At 56.7% G+C, this 20039-nt stretch overlaps 1 protein-coding gene across 1 annotated transcript in view; it reads right to left on the minus strand.

Annotated features, from left to right (window-relative positions):
* SYNE3 (spectrin repeat containing nuclear envelope family member 3) overlaps positions 1-20039 on the minus strand; it is a 73304-nt gene that overhangs the window by 37505 nt on the left and 15760 nt on the right. The window contains exon 2 of the mRNA XM_090271362.1: positions 6049-6206. Within this exon, the coding sequence (XP_090127488.1) occupies positions 6049-6192 (144 nt within the window). The 5' untranslated portion in view covers positions 6193-6206. The remainder of the gene's footprint in view (positions 1-6048; positions 6207-20039) is intronic.

Raw genomic sequence — 20039 nt, forward strand, 5'->3', positions numbered from 1 at the left:
TTTGAATAGTGGCCCCTGTGCCCTTCTGTGACCGCAACAGCCTGCTGATGGCTCTGAGGGCGGGAACAAGGGCAACGGACTAGCGCAGCAGGACCAAAGCCGCCTGATATCTGAGTTCTCGCCCTTCCCCATGTGGCCTGTTATGAGCTGTATGAACTCAGACAAGTCTCCTCCTCTCCCTGGACCTGGTTTTATCATCTGTAAAATGGGGACGTTAAGAGTAGCTCTCAAATTCTTGTTTCAAGAGTTCAGTGAAGAAAATGCATGTGAAGTACACGTCCAGATGTGGGGCCGTGAGAGTCTGCCTCCCAGGTCTATGCAGGAAGCGGGATTGACCCACGACCCCAGCCAAGGCTCCGGAATGGTCTCTGAGTTGGCAGTACGCACCAAGGCCTCAGCCCTGTGGCTGCTCCCACCAGCAACCAGGCAGGAACGCTAAGGCAGGCTTGTTCCTGGGGGACATCGGGCTCCAATGAAGGGTGACCAGTCCAGGATGACCTGTGACCTTGCCAACCACCCCCCAGAACTGTGAGGCAGTCTGAGCCCTGCCCACTCCCCCGGCCTCGGGGTCCAGCCTGCATTGGACAGACCTCCCCGCTCCCAGCCTCTCCAGACCCAGGCCCCATTTTTTTCTCATAGGGGTTTCCCTAATGAACATCTTGTACGGTTAACCTCACTTTGGCTTGGATTCTTGGAGGACCAAGGTCAGTTAATACACAAGGTGTTTCCAATTGTCAGCATTAACTGGGATTGTTCCCGTTCTTTGACAACAAAAGCTTGGTCTCTGTAGTAAAAATGTGACTGGACTCCAATCCCGGGGCCAGGAGAGCTGTCACGGCATTCGGATGCTCCCAGCCTGTGCCCCGAGGGTGCCAGTGAGAAGTGAGGGAACCAGGCAGAGCCATCCCGCTCAGACTCCCTCCCCAGCCTGTGCGTGCAAAGGAGGGCTGGCAGGCACGTTCACAGACTGATGTTCCCAGTGGGCTGGCTGTCTCTGACCCTTCTCTGTGGGTGGGGTGGGGGGAGGGGCCCTGCCATGTCAAATGCTGCCCCACGGGTAGTTGTGTGACCCCCGGCAGGTCACTCGGCCACTCTGGGCCTCCCTTTCTAGCCCCGAGATGGTGACACCCTGCTTTGTCTACCTCACAGGGGTGTTGTGTTAGTTTTTATAAATACTGTTAATTAAAACATGGATGTAAGTTAATATAGCTTATAAGCGAGCAATTATATAGACTCTCCCCCAACATGCGCACATGGGCAGTAGCCCCAAACCCCTTGGTTACTTGGTGTGAGAACGGTTAACGATGATGATGATGAGGAGGAGGAAGATGACAGGCAATGGTACAGAGGGACTTCCCCTGCTGCGTGTCTTATCAAAGAGTGAAGCTGAACAAGCCCCTCTCTAAGGCTGTCTCTGAACTGCGAGTGGGTGGGGGAACAGGAACGGGTAGCGTGAAGATCAGGGAGATTCCCCAAGACAGGAGAGGCGGCTTTGGTTGAGTTTTGGGGTGGGCCAGGCAGCAGGATGGGGCGGGGCCCCCCGGGGTCATGGCTACAGCAACCACCCATCAGGACCCCGAGTCCCGCTCAGCAGGCAGCAGCAACATGGACGACAAAGGTGCCATAGTGACTAGTGTGGCCTGAAGGTCCAAGGGCCACCATGGAATGTTCCGGACTGAGAAATATTAATCGTCCCCTGTCCAGAACAATTCACACCACTCAGGAGCAGGCGTCCCACACTGTGGCTACAGACAAATTTCTTGCCATCCAGTGAGATTCCATTGGATTAGAGATCACGACAAGTAAGGACCTGATATTTCTGACACCGAGGTGTGGAGAACGCTGCATGCCCACCACCCGAGCTAGCAGTTTTACAAACGGGGTGCTGGGGACCCACACAAATGCTGAGCTTTGCGGAATGCCTCTCATGAACAGTCAGATAGCCTCCCTCCCACGTGCAGCCCAACATAAGCTTGGGCAGAATCCAGCTCCATAAACCAAGGAGCCAGAAGTTTCCCGAAAAGTTCCATCTCTCTCTGCCGCACCCAGGAGGAGCCCGCCAGGCTGGAAAGTCCCCGAGAGCAATGGCCCTTCCCCAAGTCCCGGCGTCCCAGCTGTGTGACCTCCAGGCTTCCGGACTCCGCCCTCCTGATTCCTGGTCAGAGGCACAGGCTGGACTGAGAGACCTGGGAGACCCAAGACCCGCTGCCTCTGCAGGGGACTGAGGGTTGCTCCCCCGCCAGGGAGAGAAGGGCCAGCCAATCCCGCAGGCAGGCAGAACGGCTGCCCCGAAATACCAAGCCAGAGGCTGTGGCCGGGCTGGCAGGTCAAGTGCCGAGAAGCAGACCTCACCCCTGCGCGCTGCCCTGGGGACTGGCTGGTGCGAGGCTCCTTTATGTCCCTTCACAGGCAGGGATGCCATCCAGGGCCGCTCGGTAAGGGACACCAGCCAGCAGGGAGGGTGTGTGAACACGACTATAACACGATTCCTTCTGTGAAGGAGCCAATGAAGGCAACAGTCACGTGGTGGGGGCGGGAGGGTGGATGGTGGGGGAGCCTCTGTGGGAAGGAGCGGGGACCAGAAGAGCTGCAGGAATGGAGTTAGTCAGGGCCTCCCCCGAGGTGGCCAAGACCGGGTGGGTGTGGTGCTGGGCACTGTGCTGGGCGCTGTTCCGGGCCCTGGAGTCCGGGATGCGCAAACATGGCCAGGTGCTTGCAGACTGCGGTGGGGTCTGCAGACAAGAGCGCAGATGCCAGTGAAAGAGCCCTGAGACCCCAAAGTGTCACTGGAGCTCCAAGGAGGGTTGTGGGGAAATCCCGGAGGCTCCCTGAGGCGGCGGCACTGGCATCGAGCCCAGAGATGTGCAGGCATTTGAGACGGCGGCTGAGCAAAGGGGAAGCACAGCATGTTCAGGGACAGCGCGCCGGCTTTTGCAAGCCAGCATGCCCCCGGCCACCGAGGGGCCTGGAAGCCGGTTAGGAGGCAGCCTGGCTGCGGCCAGGCCCTGAGTGCGGGGCCAAGGAGGCTGAGAATCAGGAGGAAGAGTGAGGCCTGGGGCTCAGGGCGCGGGCAGGGACGGTCGGCGCACCTGTGTCCTGCATCAAAGCCGCAAGAAGCAACCCCCTCTGCTGGGTCGGTTCTGCCAGCATGCCCTGTGTGGTGCCAAGCACGTCAGTGAATTTCTCTCCTCCACCCCCCCCTCTCCTGCAAGGCAGCAAGTCTCATCTTTCCTTGGAGCAAGCTGGGGCTCCGGAGTTTGGAAAAGCACCCCCAAGGTGCTGCGGCCTCAGCAGGGATTCGAGTCCAGGCCTGTGGTCCCAGCCCCGGGCTCTCAACCTCTGTGAGTCCAGTCTCCCTTCACAGACGGCTTCTTGGGCCTCAGCATACGAAGGACGAGGGGGTTCTACCCCTGTTTTACGGATGGAGAATGAGGGGGTGGGAGGGCATGGGGCTCGCACAGCATCAGAGCTGGACGGAAATTCACATCCTGGGCACCCAAGTGAACACACTTGGGATGTGCATCCCTGAGCTGGTGGAGGGACCACAAGGGAGACCCCAGGCCCCAGGGTGAGGTCCCCGGACTGGGGAGGCGAAGAAGGCACCAGCGGATAGGAGTGCCATGTTTTCTCATTGCGAAACTGGTTTTGAAATGTCACAGCACAGAAGCATGCCTGAGCCCCGCGGGAGAGCCCGGTGGTGGAGCCCCCAGCACACAACGCTCCTCTCCGAGGCTCCGGGCCACACTCCTGGGGCCTCACAGGATGGAAGTGCTCACTCCGGTTTCCAGGGCCCACTCACCCTGGCCTCGCCCGCTGCACTTCCTAGGGACCGTCCTCGCCTTCGCTTAAGCCAGACCCGCCAACAAAGGGCGCAAGTTCCAAAGGGATTCTCGCCCTAAGACAGCGAACACACACACACAGGGCAGCGGCATTTCCGGACAGAGACTGCCAGGAGCTGGGGCTGGGGGCGGCGGGGGCGGACAGGAGAGTCTCATGGACAAGGGAGTGTTTCATGTCACATGCACACCTGGACCCAAACAAAAGGGCATTCCAAGTAGAGGCGACAGCACAGACAAAGGCTCAGTGATAGAAAATCTAAGAGGCTTTCTGCCAATAGGAGGAGGTGTCTACTCGGAAGGTGGGATTGCAGCGGTGGGGATGGGGCATGAGGCTGGAAAACAGGGCTGTCCCAAGAGTGAACGACTTTTGATGCCACGTTAAGCTTGGTATTTCTCTGGTAGGCAATGGGGAGCCATGGAAGGTTTTAGAGGGGAAGAGCATCACGAGAGCCACTCTGCAGATGTTACTCATACGTGCCTGTGTGGCCACCTGGATTATGTGCACAGCTGTCTCCCATTACGCTGTGACCCCAGAGCAGGGTGGGCCTCAGCCGCTTCCAGCCAAGGTCCCCCCATGGGGATGGCCGGTGACGTTCTGAACTCAGCTGCCAGATCAATTCCTTGAATTTTGGCCCGTCACTGTGTCTAGGAATCCATTTCACTATTGAAAAGTGGGGACAATAAAACCACACTCACAGGTCTTCTGTGAAATAAAACATGAAAGCCGATAGTGTTGTTCAGTGAAGTCGGCTCCCCTACCCCCAGGTGGAATGATCATGTGATAAATGCCTATTGGTGACAACAATGATGAGTCTGATCAGGGAAGGGGCTTGGGGCTGCCAGCTCCTCTCTACCTCTAGCCTTGCCCCGCCCCTTCAGCCCCTGACCTTCCAATTTCCAGCCCACTGCCCCCCGTTACAGGGGACAGGTCCAAGCTCCTCGGCTCAACATTTCAGGTTGTCACCCTCTGACCCGTGCCCGCCTCTCTGGCCCTGTCCCCTGCTTCTGCCTGACAGTCAGTGCTGCCATAACACCGGCCCTGGCAGGGCCCCTGGCATGTGCTCCAAGCTGTTCCCACCCCTGGGTGCCTTCCTTACATTGTTCCCTCTGCCTGGACCCTACCCTCACCACCCTACCCCCTGCATCCTCCAGCCTAACTCCTCCTTATTTAAGCCTCTGAAGCAAAGTCACTTGTCCCCAGAGGCCTCTCTTGATGACTCCCCCTACCCCAGGCCAAGGGACATGACCTCCTCCAGACTCCCTGACTGTCCTGGATTCTTTGCTCACTTCATCATCCAGTTGGGAAGCCTCTGATTGGGTCACTCAAGAGTGGTCACCCCCTCTTTCTGCCATGACAGTTGGCCAGGGCTCTAACCAGCACCAGGCATTGTTTATGGACAGACCTCCAACCCAGTGTGGTCAGCACCACTTCTAGCCTGGTCTGGGGTCAGCTGGCACAGGGGACGGTAAGCCTCCCCTTAAAAGCAACCACTGGTAGGTGGTAAATCATAATTGTGGAATATCCCAGTAGATGTAACCTGAGAGACAGGCAAGCCAACTGCTTTGCTCACAAATGGGAGACGGAGGCGCAGAGACACGCAGGGTCTTGGCGGAGGTCACACAGCACTAGGATCTCACTATGGAGACTATGACCCAGCTCTCTCTTAGTCCAGTGCTCATTCCCACCATGATGCTGGGCCAGGTACTGGGCACCTGCACTTCCAGTCAGACTGGCTCCACGTGCACTGAGCCCTGCTTTGTGCCAGGCGTGGGGTAAACCCTGGAGAAGCCATAGGAGTTACTCCTCACTGGGCACAGCCCCCTCCACATTCCGCTGACGGCCAACCTGGGCCAACCCAGACCTGGCCACAGGGAAGCAGGCAAAGGGGCGGGAAGCTAGGCCTCGGCCAGCTGGGCTGGGGACCTATCTGGCTGCACAATGCCCCTGCCAGGACAGCAGGACCAGCGGGTGAGCACTAGACCCTTACGATGAAAGTATGGTCCGAGGACCGGAAGCAATGGCAACACCTGGAGCATGTCAGAAATGCCACATCTTGGGTCCACCCTGACCTCCAGGATCAGAATCTGCACTGAAACCCAAATCTCCAGGAGATTCAAACACACCAGCGTTTGAGAGACACTGGTCTAGTCTGGACACTGAGTCATGAGAGGGAGGGACCCGGCCAAGGCCGCCACAGCCCCTGCATACCTCGGTCTCCTGCAGCCTGGCCTCCAGGGCGGCGCGGGGCCCCTGGGTGTTGTCGCTGACCTGCAGCCGATCCTGCACGGCCTTCATCCACTCCTGGGCATCCTCCACGCTCCTGGTGAAGCCCTCCTGGGGCTGCTGAGTCATGGCACCTGCGGGGGCTGAAGGCAGGACCACGTGAGACCGGGCAGATGGGCAAGGATGCTGGGGGGGTGGGTTCCAGGGTAGGCCGATGGGGGGCCACGAGGGTGTGGGAGACTGACACTGAGGGCAGGTCCACCCCCCGACCCCTGTGCTCAGACTGGGGCGATACAGTCAGGGATGATTATGTTTGTCAAAGAGCCAGAGGACTGAAAACACCAGGAAAGGGACACAGGCCTGGGCTCTCCTGTGGCTGAGCCGCGACAGCGGGCCCAGAAGATTCCCTTTGGCCTCTCAGCCTCCCTGCTCTGCGCTCACCCCACCCTGGGACACAGGGGCACCTTCCTGTCTCTTTGGGTTGAAGCCTCTCCCAAAGAGGATCCCGAAACACACATGGCCTGGGATGTCACTGACAAGTCATGAATCTTGAGCTGAATGAATCCAAAGCCCCAACCTGAAAAACACAGTTTTTGGCATTGGCCAAGCTGACACCAGCCCCTGAAACTGGCCTGAAATGAACATCTCAGGCTGGGGACGGCAGGTTAGTCAGGTGCCTTGCAGGTTAACCAGGTATCTTAGTCATTACTTGTCCACCAACAGGGGGTCCACAGCAGACATCACTTCCACCGACCCACGTACCACCTTCTCCTGGCAGCTGATGACCGTCAGCTCACAGCACTTCAGATGAGACCCACATGCCCTGCCTGCCTTAGGAGACCTGCCTGCTGGGGTAGGACTCCCGGCTATACCAGCCCTCTGGCTACTCTGCGCACTCCTCCCTCACCCTCACCGTCCAGCTGTGCGGGCCAAGTCTCCGATTTTCTCATGTCACTTTCTCCACACCCCTGTGAGCCCAGGCAAAACTCTTCTGTATGCCAGTCCTTGCTGTCTGTTTAGGGGAACTCTAAGCTACTTTGGATTAAAGTTATTTATATCTGCATCTTACGTGAAGGATTGTGCCTAGCTTATCCTCCAATCTCCCATGATGCCTTGCGCAGAGAAAGCCCTCTGCAAATGTTGGAAAAGCCTAGAATTGGTATAAAGTTTAAGGCACCAAAAAACGACCACAGCATTAGTTAAAATGGCAAAACAAAGCAAAACTAGAAACAAGGCAGATGCCCAATAACAGGGCGTTACTTAAGTACAGGAAGTATGCTACACTTACCCTTCAGAATATTCTGCAGCTGACAAAAGTGTGCTTACAACGAATCTGTGCAGCCCTGGCTGGTGTGGCTCAGAGGCCAGAGCGCCGGCCTGCGAATCAAAGGGTTGCCAGTCCGATCCGCAGGCAGGGCTCATGCTTGGGTCGCAGGCCAGGTCCCCAGATGGGGACGCACCATATGCAAGCACACATTGATGTCTCTCTTCCTCCCTCCCTTCCCCTCTCCTAAAAATAAATAAATAAATCTTAAATTTTAAAAAAATGTGAATTTGTGATGGAGAAGTCTTCGAAGATAATGATACTACCAAAAACATGGGACCAAACTGTATCGTTTATCGTCACAACTCTACAATGAATAAAAGCAAGCCAAAACGACAAGCATAACAACTATGCTCGCAGAGAAAGGCTGGGAGGTCTCGCCATGAAAGTGGTCCCGTGACGGAAATGGAGGGAAGGGGTGTGGGCGGAATGACCGATGCCACAGCCCAGGTGGCCTCAGCCTCTCCCTGCCAGGGTGTCCTGAGAGGCCCCATGGTCAAGGACAATGGTCTGCAGTGGATGGAACCGCAGCTGGAAGTTTTTCTGTTTCCTTATTTTCCCTCTTAGGTACTTGGTGAATTCTCCAGAGAGGCAATCATAGCTTTAAAAAACAACAACAAACAAACAGCTCCTAACAATGGCTGAGTGGTTTGTTGGCACTTTCTTCCCCGTTGTCGGTTGGTTGTTTAACAAGCCCGGAGTGGGAGCCTGGCGCCCTCCCCGGGCTCTGCCCCCGGGGGAGGCTCAGCCATCAGACCTGCTGGACAGGTGCCTGCCGCGGGCGGGGGGCAGGTGGCCCACGGTGGGCTTCGCCCTGCCACCTGAGCCCAGCACCCTTCAGAGCTCGGTCGCCCAACGTGTTGTTTTCCTTTCAGAGCTGTTTCGGTTTTCTTTCCCAACCATTTAATATGTTCCCCACAGCCACTCCCAGGCTGTGAATGCTTCGTTTGAAAGGCACATTAGAAGGCGCAGGCGTTTAAATTGGTTCATTGTGGCTTTAATCTCTTGTCCAGTGTGTGACTTGATTGGCTTCCAAAAGCCCAGCTATTGTTTTCATAAAGCGAGAAGGGGGAGAGGCGGGATGAGGCCCCGGGGTTTCAGATGTGAGCCAGCAGCAGGGAAGCTCTAATTACCAAAGGGCGGTGATGGTCTGCACCGCCCTCCCAGCTGCAAACACCGGGGCCTGTGAGGCATGGTGTTGGGGACCCCCAGGTATGTGAAACGGAACACAGGCACCCAGCGGGTGCAGCGGGGCTCGGGTGGGCCTCACACCCACAGATCAGCCGAACTAACCAGGGGCCTGGTGAGGCTGCAGACGGGGCTTCCTGTCCTGTTCTGCCAAACCATTTCCTTCCAACTCAGCAGAACACGGGAATGAAGCACACACCGCTGGCTCGGCCTGATGCTACCAACACGGCAGCGCACACGGGCACTCCCCCTGCGCCGAGACGCGCCCAGGACAGCAAGTGCACACGGAGCAGGAGACGCAAGATGGGCTGCAGGCGGATGAACTACAAGCCAGGTGGGGCTTTGGGGTGCAGTGGGACAGGCTCTTAACTTTTGCTGTGGAATCCTCAGAGTAAAAGCTTGAAACATCGAGAATAAAATGCAAAGGATGACGGAGGAAACGGACCATATGAAAACATAGTTATCAAAATACTGAAAATCGCATTCATGAGACCCCCCACCCACATGCTCCTTTATTAACACATTAAATCACAAGATCTAACAATAGGCCTACTAATTCTGAACCACTGATGGGCATAAATGACATTTCAGAGAATCTGCCACTGCAAGGTATTACAAAAATGCACGTGACGCGGCCACAGCACTGATAACGCCCGAGTGCGCTTTGTCTTGGTTTTGTCTCGTGTGTAATTGAAGGATTGCTAACAGGTAAAGGTTAGAAGCGGTAAGGAGGTGGTGAGTTTCCCATCCAAGTTCACGGGCCCCTAAATCCTATCCATGGCTCCCTGCCATAGACCAGGGCAAGAATCTTGCTCTAAGCCTCCTAACAGCCGGTAAAAAGGCCGGCTTCATTACACAAGTTTAGAAGGTGAAATAAAAATGCGCAGCTCATGAAACGCCCATCCACAGTTGATCTAAGGCCCAGGGAGACGTTCCTCCCAAGGTCCCTTCCTGAAACTCACCAGGGAACTGGGGGCTGGGGGAGTGGGGGAGGCCTCTGGGAGACAGATCAGCCCGTGGCTGGGGGAGCCAGGTGGTGCCAGACCCTCCCTCAAGAGGAGGAGAGCCAGCACCTTCTCTGATGAAAGAAGGCGCTCAGGCCTCCATGAACTCAGGTCTGCTCTGGCCCTCTCCCCACGCCTCCTCCGGCGGCAGCCAGGCGGGGCCGTGGAAAACAGATCCAGCTGGCCACTGCCCTGTGTAAATGATCTGCAGCCGCGCGGTCTGCCAGTGGGCCCAAGCCCCCAGCGGGACCCTGTCTCCAGCCCCTCACGACCACCCCCATGGCAGACACGTCATTCTCAGGGAGTGCCTCCTCACCGGCACAGCCGGGACCATGTCTGACCCCTGTCCCCTCTGCTAGGACCATACACCCCAAAGCATCACCATTAGCGGGGCTCCCAGAGCAGCTGGGGACGGCCACCCTTCTCTGTGCCCTGAGGTGACTTCCTCCTTGGCACCCAATGCTGGGGAGCGAAGGGATCAGCCCTTTGGGAACATCCACTGAAGAAATGAACGAACAAAGCAAACAACACGCAGTGCTGGGTTGAGTGGATGGAGGGGGCTTCTGAAATCTGGCAGGGAAAGTAGGAGAGAGCCCTGGGCTTGGCACAAGGGCCTCAGTTTTCCTATCTGTGCCCTGTGAGCACGGAACAGAGGATCTCCGAGGGACCTCTGAGCTTGTCGGCTGAGATCTGTGAGCCAGGCGGAGCCTGTCCCTGAGCTGAGCCTGGGGAGTGGCCGCTGCCCTCAGACAGTCAGCCTGAGCTGGCCCTGGCCCCTGTCTCCCCAGGGATCCCCTCCGCAGCCAGCTCAGGCCACAGCTTTCAGCTCCCAGGCCCCCACTAATCTAAGGCGCCTTCCAAGGGAGATGGCCCAGAGGACCTTTCTCATCAGCTGGGGGCTGCACTCTTTTTGTTCAGAGTCAGATAGTAAATATGTTTAGGCTTTGCAGGCCACATACAGTGTCTGTTGTGTATTCTTCTTTGATTTCACAGCCCTTTAAAACTGTAAGAACCATTTACATTCCTAGACTGCTCACTGACAGTGGCCCAGGGGCTAGAGCTTGCCGCCCTTGCTTTACATGGTGAAGGCCAAGTCCAGTCCAGCAGCTGCAGGGAGTCACAGCGGCCAGCAGGCAAAGCCAGCTGGCTCCATGACCCCCAGGCATGTGTCCCGGGGAAGGGCAGGTGTTGAGGCCAGAAGGACCTAGAGTTGGTCCTAGTGGTCCTGGCCCCACCAATTTGGCAAAAAGAAAAAAGATTGTGCTCAGCGTTAAAAAAGAAAAAGAAAAAAAAGAAGCTGTTCCTATTTCCAAGCCCCAGAAGCAGCCCTGGGCATGGCCGCGGGCGTGGCTCCGAGCTGCCCCGGAGGAGGGCCATGGCCCTTCCTGGTTCAGGCGGCTTTGGTGGTCCCACGGTGGAGACAGTTAGAAAGGACACAGTCTCGGTTTTTAGCGTCTGTGCGGCTATCACAAAGGACAGCCAGGAGGGAGATGATTTTACTCTTCCTTGACAACAGACAAGGTGTTGGGTCGGGCAGATGATGGCGCAGTCAAGACAGAGCACATCCTCAGGGGAAACGCCGGTCATAAGCCATCGGCCTGCGAGACTGGCACGTCTGCAGAAGGCGAGCAGGACCTGTGGCCGCCGCTGGGGACACAGCTTCCCCAGGAATGGACTGTGAGGGTTGTTGACATTGGGGGAGGCTGAGAAGCATCCAGAATCTGAGCTCTGGGCCTGAGTCATCACCTCCAAAGGGGAGAGTTTAATTCGAGTCACAGGGAAAACTCGGGGGGAGTAAAGTGATGGAATTGTCATTTAAAAAAAAAGCGTATGGTGAACAGAAAGGTGCTGGAGAACGTGACACAGACTTAAACCAAAAAGCCAGCCAGGGACAGAAGGGGGCTGATGTTTCTGCCATGATGCACAGGCCACACGGTGCTGACACTTGTCTACGCGTTGCCCACTCAGCCCTCGGCCCCTCCCGCCTGAGGGATGGGTCATGGTCACGCAGGAGGCAGCAGAGGGGACACAGGGGGCTGGACACCTCCGCAGAGCTTCCTCCTGCCCACCAGCGCCCTCTCAGAATGTGGTGGGCATTCACGGGGCACCTGCTTGGGAACAGGTGCTCAGAGGGCGGGGCAGCCGTCACTTCCCCAGTCGCAGGCAAGGACACCGAGACTGGATGGAGTAAGCAGCCGGGGGACACAGAGCCATCAGCACAGCATTAAGAGCGGAGCCTGGTTCTGTCGGACCCCAAAGCCCATGCTTGTCCCACTGACCACAGAGCCTCCAAAGCCACGTTCAACTCTGCTGCCCGTCGGGGCACCTGGAAGACCTGGGAGGACAGACAGGGTCAGCGTCCCACCAGCCTGAGTGGATCTGCTCTGAGTCAAGCTGTGAACCAGAGGGACTGAAGCTGCCAGGAGAGAAGAACAGGAGCAGGAAATGGGCCACTTCCCCCATTAGGCTGGAGGGACCATGGGAGGAGGCGACATTAGCAGACCCAGGCTGGGAGCCGCTGAGCACCAGGACCTGGGGACCCAGGGGAGACACAGCCCCAGCCTGGGGGGAGAGGCTGTCAGCTGTGGGGGAATCCCTGGGCCAGCACAGGGAGTCTGGGCTCCGGAGCCCACAGGGGCCAACCCTCCGGTGACCCAGAACAGAGCAAAGGACAGGAGGAACGGATGTGAGGGCCCAGGGAGCCAGGATGGAACAGGCTGGCCATCTGGAAACTGCGAAGGAGGCAGCTCCTTTTGCCCTGTTCCGGGCCCCCTGAGCAACCGGCTGAGCTGCAATGGGGTCTCTGGGGAACCAGCCTTGCCGGAAAAACAGCAGAGAACTGGCCCCAACAAAAATCTCCTTCCTCTGACCGCCAGCCACGATTGCCAACCAGGGCTCAGAACCCTCTGTCCTGGAGGGCGACTGGCAAGGACGCCTCTTTCACCACCCCCGCTTCTCCTTCTTGGGCCTGTGAAGCAGAGGCCTCGGGGGGGGGGGGGGTGTCTCTGCTGGCTCTGCAATGCCACCAGAAAGGAGCAGACACCCTATAAGGGTCAGGTGGAAACAGCCCCCACCTCGAGCTATCCAACACATTCTTGGGGAATAGGCAAATACCAGAATACCACGTGCCCTCCGGTGATGCAGACACTTCAAGAATCCTGCTTAGGACCTAGCCACATCCCATCAGAGAAGGTCCCCAAAACATGATACCGAAAACCCTTCCAAGCAAAGAGAGGAGCAAAGTCAGGCTCACAGAGCGGCTGTTATGTGGCTGATATTATCAGTACCACTTTATAAAGATCAACACTGAGGCTCCGCGGAGCCAGTAGCCAGCCCCGAGTGGGGGGGTCCAGGATTCGCTGTAATAATTGTGACAGCCAACATGTATCTGGCATCCTGGGTGTGCCCGACTCGTGATAAAGGCTTAACTCATTTATCCTCAAAGACCCAGTGAGGTGCTTGTTGTTTTCCCTACTTTATAGCTGAGAAAGCTGAGGGTCTGCGATGTAAGAACACTACCCAGAGCCAGAAGGATGTTGAGGAGCAGGGGCAGGACTTGAACTCAGGGCAGCCTGAGTCCAGAGGCTTTGCTCTTAAATACCATAGTGCTCCCTGGTTCCCATGCTCCTGCCTCTGCCCACATGGTGTGGAAAGCCTGGGGCAGCCCACCCTCCGTGGGTCATCTCACATCCATGAGCATCTAAGTTCCAGAAAGCTGCCTCCAAGGCATAAATGGGGACAATAGCTGAGGCCCCAGCTGCCAGGCAGCCTCAGTCCCACCGTGCCCGGCCACCCCAGTCCTGTGCCAACCCTGCTGCCCACTGGAATTTTGTTCTGGGACCCAGAAGACCTCAGGATTCAGACCCAAGGAAATCCCAACACCCATGGCAGGCTCTGTAGGCAGGAACTAACAGCCTGGTGCGCCTGCTCCGCCAGCCTGGCCAGGGGCCTGCACCACAACCTGACCCAGAGCCCCGGCCCGGGGCGTTCTCCCCATCCCGTGACTCACGCGGCTTCCCCGTGACTCATTCTTGCCCTGCCACACACAATTTCCACTCAGACCATTCCCGCTGCTCTTGTATTCACAGATGGAATGTCAGGAACTGAGAGGGCAGCTGCTTTTAATCCCAACGCTCATTCCACGTGGACCCTGGGACCGCTGGCTTTTGTTTACTTATAGCAGACGTTTGGGAGAGGCCTCCGCTCAGAACACCGCTCAGAGCCCAGGATGGGTCTGGGGGCGTCTCTGCTACGTGGCATTCACAGAAGGGGGTTCTGAGAGCCACGTGTACAGAAAGGAAAGGCAGGAGCTCTCGGCAGCGGCATCCAAATGGGTCACCGGACCGGGAACACACGCGATCACATTCAATCTTACAACCCTCCCATCCCAGGCAGCTGAATGCAGCCACGGGAAGCAACACCGGGCTCCAGCCCATCTTAGAGGTAACCGTAGGCTGCACCAAAGCCACACAAATCTGGGGCGCACAGCCCACCCTCTGTCCCCTGGCTTGCAAATGGTTCACTGAGCACCCCTGCTTAGTAACAGGTCTGTAAGGGCCACCTTACAATCCAGCCACAGAGGGCACGGGCCAGGCACTGCCTTCATGAGAAGAGCTCGGAGAGGGCTTTCCAGTCAGCTCTCCGTCACGGAGCAACGGCACCAGGCGGTGAAAACCAGCTGCTCCCCGGCCCAGCGACTTGCCCCGACACCCTGACTATCAAATAGCACTTCCAGTCACTCTGAAGTCAGCGAAACCCTAGCTCTCCATCCAAAGACAGAGTCTGGAAGACGAGATTTCTACCCGGGAAGTGCCGTCCTAAGCAATGCAGGGGCAAACATAAGTGTTTGGGGGGGGGGGGGACCAGTTGCAGGACAACCAAGGCAGAAGGGGGTGCCACCAGGGACCCACCGTGGTGGAGCCTTCAGGATGTCAGCCCCTCGCCGCTGCACCTGCCCTCCTCTTCCTTCCCAAGGGACCCAGAGCAGAGCCCGTGACAGCATGGTGGGACGGAAGCCCCCCACCGCACCCCATCCCTGCACCTCCCTCTGCAGGCCTCTCATGGGCCCTGGGAATGGGAGCCACAGGCCAGGCCTGGGTGCCTCACACCTCTCTCGGGTGGGCGTCTCTGCACAGGTGCAGGAACATGCAGACCCGCCTGGCCGCTTGGCCTCACCTCCACAGCATCCCTCCCCGACCCCATGGAGCCGGCTCCTCCCCCCTGGACTGTCCGGGCCACAGCCCAACACCTCCCCCACTTCCCCTGTGGCCCCTGAATCCAAAGAGCGTACAAACAGACCTTTTTAAAAGACAATTATGACGGCACAATCATACGATCTCAGAACCCCCTCTTCCCGAGGAGGCCCTTAGACATAGGGCTTCCAACGCTTTGTGTGTTTTTATTTGACGAAAACGTCAAAACTTCCCACAGAACTCGTGTTCTCCGGAGAAATCTTCCTCAGAGCCCAGGTGGAGAAACCTTGGCCTGCGGGGGGGGGGGGGGGGGGGGGGGGGGCACACTGCCCATGCTTCTGGGAGCTTGGAGTGTGGGAGCTGCCTCCCCAGCTCAGTTCTGCCCGCTAAGTCGTTCCCCGCCCCACCCCGCCACACCTCCTTCCAGAAGGCGCTTCCCTGTTCTCCTTTCAAGATTCGGTTCCCAGCCACTCAGAGGGGGAACCTCCCCAGCTCCCCACCGCTAACAGGAACAACCGCTGCCATGCCAGGGTCCCCGTGGGGCCCTGGGTAGCTGCCATCTGCTGTGTGTCCACTAAGCCCTTTCCGTGGATTCCCACGTTCTCCTCACAGCCACCAGACAAGGAAGGTACAATTATTGGTCCCATGTCACAGCGAGAAAACGGGGGCTCAGGGAGGCGCACCAAGGTCAGGAAGCATGAACCGGGGGGGACGGGGGGCTTGGCCACACCATCCAGACTTCATGCTTCTGATTTGTGGGCACAAACTCTGAAGGACGGCACCGTCAGAGGCGTCTTAGTGACCGATGGCCTGGAGATGGGGCTGCTTTTGCTTGTAACAGCTTTATTGCGGGTAAAACTGAGAAACAGTCAACACATGTACACTGTACAAGTTGCCAGGTTTTGACATACGCACCCCAATGAAGATAAAGGATACATTCATCACCCCCCACCCCCCGAGTTTCCCGATCTCATTGCCAGCCCCTCCTGCCGGCCCCCGCCCTGTCCCAGGCACCTGCTCCTGTGCTCGCGGTCCCTAGAGGTTAGTCTGCACTTTCGGGAGGTCCCTACACAAGTGAGGCGATACACTACGTGCTCTTTTTCGGCCCAGCTTCCCCCGCTCAGTGTCATCACTCAGACTCAGCCATGCTGGGGCCTGGACCGTGGGTCACTCCTTTCCGCCGCTGAGGGACGTTACGTTCCGGTGCATGACGCCCCCACATTGCTACGCGTTCACCCGCAGGTGGCCAGTTTGGGGCTATCACAAATAAAGCAGCTCGGAACGCCCGTGTGGGGGCCTTTGCTTCCATTTCTCTTGCAGAAATGCCTAGCACTGGAGCGGCTGCGCTGTCCGTAGGAGTGTGTTTACATTTTTCAGAACCTGCCAGACTGTTTTCCGAAGTGGCCACGCCGCTTTGCATTCCCACCACCAAGGTGTGAGCGCCGGTTCCGCACGTTCATTCCCCTGGAGTCAGCAGTTTTCATCCCAGCCCTTCGGGTCAGTGCGCAGTGATATCTCACTGTGGCTTTAAGTGCAGCCCCAGGTGGCGAACTGTCAGAGGGACTCCGGCCCAGGTCCTTCGGGACACCAGCACTGGCCGGGCTCAGGCTCTGTGCTGACTTCCCAGGCTCCTCCCACTTGAAAGCACTGGTGTGCTCGGCTCCTGCCGGGTGGCTGGAGGCTAAGGGAGTAAGGAGCTGAGTGACAGGGAGACACGCAGGTGACAGGAACCTGCTCCAATTCCAAGGGCGCTGCTGCCAGAGGACTCCTTCATCAGGAGGTTTTCTGACGACAAAACCAGACACCCTGAACCAACAGCCAAGAGCCTGTAATAACAGATACCTGAATGGAGTCTCTCTCTCTGTCTCTCTCTCGTATGTTTGTCTATGTGTGTGTGTTGGGGGGACGGGGCTCTCTGAGCTCCCCAAAAGCGCTTACTGTTAGCCAGGGAAACTGCCAAGGAGCCCTGCTCTATCAAATGTGCAGGCCTGTAATGATCACCTTCTGGTCTTGCAACTTAAAGGCAATGGTACCATGTTACCATGTTACAACATGTAAGAGCCAGGGGCTATAATAAACAACAGGGAGGCGCACAGCATGCCAGCGTAAATGCTACATTGTCCCGAGCTACAGCTGCAACTTTATAGTGCTTTGGAAACAACTGTCCTACAACACAGGGGCTATTATTAAGCCCATTTTATAGATAAGGAAGCAAAGCACAGAGATGTTCAATAACTCCCCCAAAGCACGCAGAACTGGGACTAAACCTTGGGCAGCCTGGCGCCGAGGCTTCCCCTTGACCGCAGCTGCGTCCTGTAGACAGGCGGTCAGCGTGTCAGGGCCAGCTGAGGAGCTGAAGGAGCGAGTAAGGTAACTGCCACTGCGGGAGAGCGAGTGCCGGAGCGGTGGGCAGTTCCCTCCAGTGGCCGTGCCCCACAGCTCAACCTGATAGTCGTCAGATACTGCCCAGAGCAAGTGTTGACATCCCCAAGTCTGGGCCACCCCAAGGAGCCCATGAAAGTTTCTGCAAACACCTCCCTGAGTTGAGTCTTAGGGCGTCCCAATTGGACCCCTTCCTAGGAATCCTTCTACCTAGCTCTGCCCTTTACAGATGGGGAGAATGAGGCTTAGAGAAGGGAGGGGACCCACCCAAGATCTTGTAGCAGCTCAGTGCCAGACCTGTGGCCAGGACTCACCTTGGTATAAACACATCCTGTACCTATAATGGGAAGCATTATATTTATTCAAGATGATCCACAGATAAAGAAACACCCAGCTCGCTTATTTACAGACAATTAATTTTCAACAAGGTTGCCAAGACAATATACTGGGAAAAGACTAGTCTTTTCAACAAATGGCACTGGGACAACAGGCCGGCCACATGCAAAAGAATGAAGACGGACCCCTACCTGAAGCCAAATACACAAATTAACTCAAAATAGATCAAAACATAAAGGTAAGAGCAAAAACCATAAAATTCTTAGATGTAAATCTTCCTGACCTTGGGTTAGATAATGATTTCTTAGATGTCACGCCAAAAGCACAAGCAACCAAAAAAAAAAAAGAAAAAGAAAAAAAGAAAAAAAGAGAGAGAGAGAAAGAAAATGGACATCATCAAATTCAAAACTTTTGTGTTTCTAAGGACACAAGAAAGTGGAAAGACAACCCATAGAATAGGAGAAAATTTCTGCAAATCATATCACTAATAAAGAACTTGTATATAGGAAGACAACCCAATGATAAAATGAGCAAATAATCTGAACAGATGTCCCATCAATGTACATACCAATAGCCAATAACCACATGCAAAGATGCTCCCACACTAAAATCACAACTAAAATGAGATGCCACTTTATACCCATTGGGATGGCTCTAACAAATAGGCAGATAACAACAAGCAATTGGTGAAGATGTGGAGAAACAGAAACCCTTATACCTTGCTGGTGACAAAGTCATGGTCTGTGTGACTCTAACTGAGGTGGCTATGGAGAGAGACCCCCAAAGCTCCTGGAGCCCAGAGAATGCGGCAGGGATGCTAACCAGGGGATCCAGGGAGGGGGCTCCCATAGAGGGCACACCCTGACGGAGAGGTGAAGGGTGAGCCGGGTCTGGACAAGATGAGAACTGGATAAGGTCATGACAGTGGACGGACCGGCATGTGCACAACCTGGGAAGTGGGAAAGGGCCAGGCCAGGCTCAGAGAACTGTCAAAGGGAGCCAGAAGGAAGCTGTGTTGGAGAAGCAGGCTGAGGGGCCTGAGCAGCATGCAATTCAGAGTGGTACCCAGACTTCAGCAATAGGGAGCCAATGAGGGTCAGGGAGCAAGGGCGTGGCATGCTCTGGTCAGTGACAGACCCGTAAGCAGCCGGGCAGCATCTCATCAACCTTCCGGAAACAACGAGCAGGCTCCTTGCAACAGGACAAACGCCTTGTGAAATGCCATTGATCCATCCCTAAGGCATCGTTCTTATTGGAAACCTACTCTTCACAAAAAGGGCCAGGAGGTCAAACCGAAGGCTCTTTTCTCAACAACTGATTGGACATGCAAACATTTGATGAGCTGTGCCGCGCAGCCTCCACCTTCCCAGGTGTCTGCCCCTGAACTTGTCAACAAGAGCCCTTTCCCAGCAAACACCCAGCCAGCACCATGGCCAAGGCTGTTTGGTGGGTAACAGTGTCCTGCCTGCTCCATCCCTGTCCCCACCCCAGGCTCGTCTGATCCTGGAGGGGTGCCAAGGTCACTATGGGTCTTGACCTGTGAATGTCAAAGGAGACTTCTTTAGGTTGGGGAAAATGTCTCCAAAAGCTCTTACATGTGAGGCCACCTGCTAGGTGCCAGGCACTGGGCAGCTGCTCTGCACACCTGACCTGCCAACCACCAAGGCAGACGCGACTGCACCACCTTACTGGTGGGGAAACTGAGTCTCAGAGGGGCCAACTCTCCTGCCCAAGCCAGACAGCTACTGAGGTGCAGAGCCTGGCTCCACCCCCGCGCCATGCTGCAAAATGGCCAGCGAAATGAGGAAGTCAGTGCCCGGGGCAAAAGAAGGGGGTTCCTTTCTGAGTCAGAACAGGATTTCCTACCACACAACTGACAGCAGGGGCAGGCACGGTGGGGGGCGAGTCCCCGCGGCTCAGAATGACATGGAGCCTGCCTGGGCCAGCCCCTCCACAGTGAGCCTGCCTGAGATGGAGACAGGCCCAAGAGGCATGCGTGGCTCGGGGTACTGCTGATGGGCCTGGCGACACCTCCCCCGTAGGTCTCTTGGGTGTAGGGATCAGAATGAATCAGACCCACCAGGGGAACACACCCCAGCTGCAGGGGGGCCCTGGGCCCGGGGTTCCAGGAACTGGTGGCTGAGAAAACCCCAGCGGACTCTGCCTGTGCCCTCTCATTCCACCCAGCAGAGTGTGTCCCCCCCCCCCGAGACCTCGAGGGAGTAGCCAGAGAGTCAGGTTGGGCTCATCTCTTCTTCTTCTCACCAACAACCACACCGGGCCCTGCTTCCTTCCCTTCCAGAGCTTGGGGGACACTTAATTCCCTTAATGACAAATCTTGTTTCAGCACTGAGTCCACCCCAGCCACTGTAATCGGTGCTGGACACCACAGTGGTGAATAAACTGGGCCGGGTCCCGCGCTCCTGGGCGGGCTACACCTCAGCCCCCCTTTCCTCTTCTGGGAGATGAGGCTGATGTTCAGAGCCTTCTGTACAGGCGCGGTCTCCCTCCCACCCCCCAGCTCCACAATGTCGCATTCTCAACCCGAGA

This window comes from Furipterus horrens, unplaced genomic scaffold (genome assembly GCF_987537825.1).
Source record: "Furipterus horrens unplaced genomic scaffold, mFurHor1.1.pri manual_scaffold_3, whole genome shotgun sequence".
NCBI classification, from domain to species: Eukaryota; Metazoa; Chordata; class Mammalia; order Chiroptera; family Furipteridae; genus Furipterus; species Furipterus horrens.